This window comes from Kogia breviceps, chromosome 19 (genome assembly GCF_026419965.1).
Source record: "Kogia breviceps isolate mKogBre1 chromosome 19, mKogBre1 haplotype 1, whole genome shotgun sequence".
NCBI lineage: Eukaryota > Metazoa > Chordata > Mammalia > Artiodactyla > Physeteridae > Kogia > Kogia breviceps.
The window spans coordinates 8,346,361-8,353,688 of record NC_081328.1 but is presented as its reverse complement, the minus strand read 5'-3'; the positions used below and the strand labels follow the sequence as shown (position 1 = coordinate 8,353,688).

The following is a 7,328-nucleotide window of genomic DNA, read 5'->3' as shown; positions in this document are numbered from 1 at the left end:
TGTTATTTCAAGCAGTGGCTCCCCCCCTCCCCCCACCTCGCCTCACACTGAGAAGGGGGTCTCTGAAGATATACTGTCAGCAGAGGATTTGATTCTGGACCTCACAGCCTAAGGGAAGGGACTGGAGGCCTGTGACGACTAGAGAGGGGAGAGGAATGTCACCTCTGCCCAGAGGTGCTGAAAGCCAGGGTTCTTACACCCAAAAAGGCAAATCCTCCTCCCTTCCCCCAGGATAATTGGAAACAGCCCTTCCGGCTGCATGCGGGTTTTGGGTTGTAGGTTCTCCCTATCTCCCGGCCTCATTTCTCCCCACAACCTTCTAAGAAGGGCCCGAGTTTACCCCCCGAATCTCTTGCCTTTCGTCAACCTCCAGATAGCAGTAGAGGGTCTAGGAGGCCGTGACGAAAGAGACCCCAGGAGTGGGAGTTCGGCAGCCTGGTTCTGGTTTCGGCTTTATCCCAGATTCCTCGTGTGACCTTGGGCAAGTCACGGGGCCTCTCTGAGCCTCAGTTTCTTCATCACTGCAACGGGGATCCTTAAGCTCTGCCCCTCCCACTTCACACAGGTAGTCGAGACGGTCAACTCAGGCCACTTTGTAAAGTGCGGAGCCTTCAAGGTTATTATTATTCTCTCCAGACCTCCCCGGAGCCGCGGTGTTGTTTTGGGATGGGGGAGGAGGGGGCTGCGGGAGCGAAAGGGGCTGGGTTCTTAGGGGTGGAGAGGGCAAGAGCCTTTCTGGATTTGAGGGAGCGGAAGATTCCAACCGCTCGGGCGATCCGAGGGCAAGAGGGGAGGTGGGCAGACACTAAGCCAGAGCCGGAGAGTTGCAGAGACAAAGGGGGCGTGAGAGACCGCGCGGGGGAGTGAGGCGGGGCGGCGGGCTGAGGGCTGGGAGGTGCGCGAGGTGAGGGAGGTGTGGGGGGCGTGGGCTGCATGATCGGATCGCCCGATCCGACTCGGGCTCCAGCTCCGGTTTTTCCCTCCGCCATCCTCTCCCCCTCCCCGCCTCTCCTTTAACTCCCCCCTCCTGGGCTCAGGACTGGTTGGTTTCCTCCCTTAGCCCGCTGCCCTCAATCCCGGCGAGGCTGGGGCTCCGGCTCGGCGCCCCCTTCCCCGCTCCCTCGCCCGGCGCCCCATGCCGCCCCCGCCCGGTCCCCGGCTCCCCCAGTCCCCCACTTAGGCCCGCTCATAAATACCGGGGTGCCAGCGCGTGGGCTGGGGGCGCAGGGCGCCTGCAGACGGCCCCTGGAAGGGCTTCTGCGAGCGGCGCACTCCGGAGAGAGGACGCGGGCGGAGCAGGAAGCGGGTCCGCGTGGGAGCGGGGGGCATCAGCCACCCGGGCGGCCGGGGCAGAATAGCCCGGGCGGCCAAGGCAGTCACCCCAGGGGGTGAGCGACTTTGGGGGAGTTGGTGCCCCGCCCCCCAGGCCTTGGCGGGGTCATGGGGGCCCCCCATTCTGGGCCGGGGGGCGTGCGAGTCGGGGCCCTGCTCCTGCTCGGTTTTGGGGGGCTGGTGTCTGGGCTCAGCCTGGAGCCCGTCTACTGGAATTCGGCGAATAAGAGGTGAGCGGCCCTGGGGTGGGGATACCCCACAGCCTGTGGGCAGGGAGTCTGGAAGCCTTGGGGACTTTGGGGGCTGGGTTCTCGGAGCTGGGAGGAGGCGGAGGGAGGGTGCTGGTGATCGGATGTGAGCTGATGGGCAGCCAGACAGAGGTGGTCCTGGGAGCCAGGCTCGCGGGTCGCGCACAGAGCTGGATGCGGGTGGTGACAGCCATGTGTCAGGAGTTTGAAAGACCCCCAAGGGGCAGGGATTTGAAAGATCATGGGTAGCCGGGAGGGCAGTGGAGTGGTTATTTGGGTTTGTGGGAGACCTGTGTGCTGTCGGGGGCTGGGCTTAGAGGGAGCCTGGTTAATGTCAGCTCTCAGGAGAGCAGCTGAGTAGGTGCTGCTGAGGCGCCGAGAGGAAGGGCAGGGTGCCTCCCTCCCCAGAAGGGACTCAGTGGTGGAAATGGGAGGGAAGAGCTCTCAGTTTGGGGGCTCTGGGGACAACTCCCCCAAGGCTTTTTGACCCTTCTTCATACATCCGTCTCCTAACTCTTGCCCACAGCCAGAGGGACTGTGAGTCCTTGGTGGAACAATTTCCCAGCCAGAAGATTTTCCTGCCTTCCTGGCTTGGAGATTTCTTTTTGGAAGAAGCCTGGAGCCCCCTAAAGCCCCCACTTTCCCTCTTGCATCTGGAGTCCTGAGGACTCCGTTGCCCCCTCCCCCATCTTTGCTGCAAACTCTTCCATCAGACCCTCTGTTCTGAGGCATGCTTGCTTTGCTCTGAAAAAAGGCCAGGGGTCAGATGAAACTTCAAGCCACACAGAGTAGGACAGAACCCTTGGGAGGTCATTTGGGTCCCTTGCCTCCATGCAGATCCTACTCCCCCCCCCCCCCCTTAGCAAAAGAGTTTTGTGTTTTGAAAACTTCCTAATTCCCTGGGGGAGGCTGTGCGAGGCCAAGCAAAGAGGGTGTGCTTTGGAGCTCATCAGATCCTAGGTCTTAATCCTAGCCCTGCTGCTTTCTGCTGTGTGGCCTCGGGCAAGTCACTTAACCTTTCTGAGTTTGTATCCTCAATCCTTACAGGTTTTATGAAGATTAGAGGTAAGGTATTTGAACATATTATATGCTAATTAAAGGAGAACTAGGGTAATTATTCTTCCTCTCTTTACTTCACAGCTTCCCTCACATTTCCTGTCCTGGCCTCCCTCCCATATCTCTTGGGGTCTAATCTCAAATGTCTTTTCCCCTCTCAGTCTCCTACCCACCAACTCCCAGATGCAGTTGGAGTATCAGGAGCAGTGTGAGGATGTAAGTTAGGCTTATCCTGATAGAGCTGAGAAAACGGAGTTAGGGTGTTCTGGGAGCTCTTTGGGGTGTTGGGGCAGGGAGGGAGGGGGTTATTTGGGAGTCTGGGAAGATACCAAGCAGCAGTCCCCTGTGACCAAGTTCTGAGACCCTGTCTGCAGTTGTTGGCAAGTAGTGGCTGTGCTGGGCCAGTGGCTGCCGGGGCTGAGGGAGATGCGGACTTGTGTCAGCTGTGGGTCGAAAAGTCAACTCTTTCCGTTCCAAAGCAATAGGGCACTTTCCCTAAGAAGTGTGGGACCTGGGGGAAGTGGGGTACTGAGCAGGGAAATGTCTGGGGCAGCTGTTCCGATTAGCCCCATTTAGGGCCATTGCCAGACCAGGCATTTGTGTCCTGTTACATTGCCTGGCTACTTGGGACACTGGTCTGGATCACCCTCCACACCCCCTCCCCCACCCTGCCCCATTTGCCCTGAAATCACTGAAATTCAGTGGTGGCCTGTGGGAGGGGAGGCTCTGCCCCCATGGTTGACTGCCATGGAATAGTGAAATCACCCAGGAGGGGTGGGCTGTGTGGTTCCAGAGAGGCCAGCTCCTTGGTAACTGGCATCCTGTTGCCATGGCAACAGGACTGGTGATGGAGCGAGAGATGGCAGTGTGCATGTGGTGAGGGCGGGCTGAAGAGTGCATTTGGGCACACCAAGGGGCAGGAGACCTCTGAGCCTGGCTTCCTGCTGCTTCCGTGAGCTTCCAGAGACCTTAGTGCCTGCTCTGTCAGAACAGACTCTCCACTCAGACAAAGGCTGTCCTGCAGGGATGTGGGGTGAGGGAGGCAAAGCTCTGGGGACCAGACCTCTGACACCTCTCATCCTTATCCACCTTGCCCTCCTCCCCATAGGTTCCAGGCAGAGGGTGGTTACGTGCTCTACCCTCAGATCGGGGACCGGCTAGACCTGCTCTGCCCCCGGGCCCGGCCTCCTGGCCCCCACTCCTCTCCTAATTACGAGTTCTACAAGCTGTATCTGGTAGGGGGTGCCCAGGGCCGGCGCTGTGAGGCACCCCCTGCCCCAAACCTCCTTCTCACTTGTGACCGGCCAGATCTGGACCTCCGCTTCACCATCAAGTTCCAGGAGTATAGCCCTAACCTCTGGGGCCACGAGTTCCGCTCACACCACGATTACTACATAATTGGTACCGCTGGGCAGCGGGCGGGGTCGAGTGGGGAGGTGCTCCTGGGATCGAGGGCAGATGAGGGAGGGGACCACTGGAGCCACCTCGGGTGGCGTTGGGGTCAGGCATGGAGACAGAATAGGGGTAGACTCTGGAGCGCCAACTTCTCCCTCTGGTTCTTCTCTCCCAGCCACATCGGATGGAACCCGGGAAGGCCTGGAGAGCTTGCAGGGAGGTGTGTGCCTCACTAGGGGCATGAAGGTGCTTCTTCGAGTGGGACAAAGTGAGTGGGGCTGGGTCACACCTCCTAGAGGCCCAGGGGCAGTTGCATCATGGTCAGGGGGCTGCTGTCTCAGCCCCTCTCTCGGCCCTTCCCCGTCTCCAGGTCCCCGAGGAGGGGCTGCCCCGCGAAAGCCTGTATCTGAAATGCCCATGGAAAAAGACCGAGGGGTGGCCCACAGCCTGGAGCCTGGGAAGGAGAACACAGCAGGTAGGAACCAGGGGTCCAGCCTCCTGTCTTCCCTAGCCTCCTCTGCTTTCGGACCCCAGCCGCCCTAGCTTCACCCTCTCCCTCCCTCCCTCTTCAGTTTTGGGGGCAGTGATACAGGAAGGAGGAGAAGAGAGGATGGGAGGGTGGGGAGGGGAATGGAAGCCAAAAGAGGAAAAGGCTCAATTAGAACTAATTAGCCAAGTCAGTGCTTCAATCAGTGCTGTCAGGGAAGGGGGGATGGAGCTGAAGGGCTGGACACACCTGGATTCCGAGTGGGGCTTGGAGGGGAGGGCAAATGGGGTCCCCAAAGGGCCTGGGCACTGCTGGGGAAGCCCATGGGGACCCGCAAGGATGGGTGTCCAGATGCCCAGGTGGCTCCTTCAGCCCCACCCCCTCTTTCCTCCTTCACCCCTTCCCTGCCAGGTGACCCCACCAGCAATGCAACCTCCCGGGGTGCTGAAGGCCCCCTGCCCCCTCCCAGCATGCCCGCAGTGGCCGGGGCAGCAGGGGGGCTGGCGCTGCTCTTGCTGGGCGTGGCAGGGGCTGGGGGTGCCATGTGTTGGCGGAGACGGCGGGCCAAGCCTTCGGAGAGTCGCCACCCTGGTCCTGGCTCCTTCGGGAGGGGAGGGTCTCTGGGCCTGGGGGGTGGAGGTGGGATGGGACCTAGGGAGGCTGAGGCTGGGGAGCTAGGGATAGCTCTGCGGGGCGGGGGGGCTGCAGACCCCCCCTTCTGTCCCCACTATGAGAAGGTGAGTGGTGACTATGGGCATCCTGTGTACATCGTGCAGGATGGGCCCCCCCAGAGCCCTCCAAACATCTACTACAAGGTATGAGGGCTCCTCCGACCTGGCTCTCCTGGATGCAGCCCTTTGTGGGGTGCTCCTCCAGTTTTAATTCATGGTTTGAGGGACACCTCTAGCATCTCCTTGGCCCCCCTTTGCCCCCCCCCCAGCTCCTTTGCTCCTCCCGGCTCTCGCCTCTTCTCCACTTTTAGGATTCCCTAAGACATCCACCCAACGACCGCCTGCCCTCTGGTTGGCTGTGTGTGCCCCCTCTGTGTCTCTGTGTTCCCGGGTCCTATTCCCCTGGGGAGGGGGCAAAGATTCAGCCTCTTCGTCTAACCGTGACCAAGGGATCCTTGTCCCCCTCACCCACTGAGAGCTAGGGGTGGGAGCAGTCTGTCTTTTTGGTTGGCACCTCTTTCTGCCTCTCACTGTTTTTCTCTTCTTTTCTCCTCTCTCTCTTATTTTCTGTCTCTCTCTTCTGTCTCTAGGTCTGTTCCTCTTCCCTAGCATCCTCCTCCCTGTATCTCCTTTTATTTACCCTCTTGGCTTCTTATCCTGTACCTCTCCCATCTCCAGGGTGGGGGCATCAAAGCATTTCTCCCCTCAGCTCCCTCTTCTGACTTCTCTTACCAACCACACCCCTCAGTCTGCCAAAAATGGGGGCCTTATGGGGAAGGCTCTGGCACTCCACCCCAGCTCAGGGCATGGGTAGCAGGGCATCCTCCTCTGCCCTGCCCCAGGCCTCTCTACATACTTACTCCAGCCATTTGGGGTGGTTGGGTCATGACAGCTACCACGAGAAGTGTCCCGTTTTGTCCAGTGGCCAATAGCAAGCTATGAACCAGTCAGGACACATATGGACTTGGTCTGATGCTGAATGGGCCACTTGGGACAGGAAGTGACTTGCTCCAGACAAGAAGTGACCAGGCCTGGACAGAAGTGGCCTGGGAAGTGGAAGCAGTGCAGCAGGAACTGGAAGTGCCTTCATCCAGGACAGGAAGTAGCACTTCTGAAATAGGAAGTGGTCTGGCTGGAACCGGAAGTGGCTTAGTCTGGGGGGTGGGGGGAGGTGGATGGTTCTTACTCTGCGGAGAAGGGCGGGCAGGAAGAACTTCCCATTTCAGGAGGAAGCTGGAACTTACTCTAAGAAGATCGGGTGGACTGAGGTTCTTCCTAGTATTCAGTGTCACGTGCCAGGATCTCCCTTCCCTTGTTCTCTGTGCTGCTTTTAGGACAGCTAAGGTGGCTGCCATCTGCCATGGCAGGCTCAATTCGTCTTGTTCTTCCCTTTCCATATCCCAGTATAAACTCTGTTACTCAACAGGATGACCCCAAGAACCCACGTGTTGTCCCCAGTAACCTGGATGGCTGTCTTGTTCATCACATTCTCCATTTCCTACTCCCTTCAAACTCAACACAGCTCCCTTCTTAGTGACCAGAATGGTGGCCTACTACTGGTCTCGCTGACAGTGGTCCTTAGCAACAGCCACTCTTTCCATAGTGACCAGCTGATACCTCTTCCTGCCCACTAGTGCACAATTGGATGTTGCCTCAGTTTCCTCCCAGCTCATTTCCTTTAGGTCAGAGCTGCCTTTGGGCACCACGTCGGCCACCTCAATCACCAGCCAAGATGGTTGCTTTGTCCACCGGAGGTCAAGCTATCTCTCTGGTGCTGTAGTTCCCAGCTCCTTCCTGATTTTTCTAATCGCTCCTTCCAGGGAACAGGAAGTTGATATTGCCATGGGGGAGGTGGCGGGGTATGGCCATCACCTCAATAGTTTTACTGTAAAAGGGAAATTTGAACAACAAAAACCAAAAAAAAATAAAAAACTTCAAAAGTTGATGAGAAGGCTGGAGAATGACTGGACATCAACTGGGGCAGAGAACTGGTGATTAGAATGGCTTTCCGGCTGAGGGTTGAATTGCATGAAAACAAGGGGTAGGGAGGGGTTAGGGTCGGATGGGTGAGGTGGACAGGGCCTGGCTGGCGGAGCGGGGTGTGGTCATGGGCTGGGTGAGGAGGCTGAGGAAAGCAGC

The 7,328-nt window shown here is 58.5% G+C and overlaps 1 protein-coding gene across 4 annotated transcripts; it reads left to right on the top strand.

The window, feature by feature from the left end:
- Nucleotides 1-953: 953 nt before the first annotated feature.
- On the top strand, nucleotides 954-7,134 carry EFNB3 (ephrin B3). 4 transcript variants are annotated; one of them, XM_067021973.1, is made up of 6 exons: nucleotides 1,059-1,562; nucleotides 2,798-2,852; nucleotides 3,745-4,037; nucleotides 4,207-4,299; nucleotides 4,402-4,506; nucleotides 4,930-7,134. In XM_067021973.1, coding segments are annotated over exons 2-6 (903 nt in total). In that variant the 5' UTR covers nucleotides 1,059-1,562; nucleotides 2,798-2,850; the 3' UTR covers nucleotides 5,340-7,134. The 4 variants fall into 4 exon arrangements, with proteins under 4 accessions (XP_058904950.1, XP_066878075.1, XP_066878074.1 ...); XM_059048967.2 differs by lacking the exon at nucleotides 2,798-2,852 and having other exon boundaries at nucleotides 954-1,562; XM_067021974.1 differs by lacking the exon at nucleotides 2,798-2,852 and having other exon boundaries at nucleotides 1,025-1,562; nucleotides 5,780-7,134.
- Nucleotides 7,135-7,328: the final 194 nt, after the last annotated feature.

Bases quoted from the DNA above. Each gene is read 5' to 3' on its own strand.
- EFNB3 (XM_059048967.2), top strand. From the start codon at position 1,441: ATGGGGGCCCCCCATTCTGGGCCGGGGGGCGTGCGAGTCGGGGCCCTG. The intron at 1,563-3,744 runs GTGAGCGGCCCT...TCCTCCCCATAG, and splicing joins TGGAATTCGGCGAATAAGAG to GTTCCAGGCAGAGGGTGGTT. The intron at 4,038-4,206 runs GTACCGCTGGGC...CTTCTCTCCCAG, and splicing joins CCACGATTACTACATAATTG to CCACATCGGATGGAACCCGG.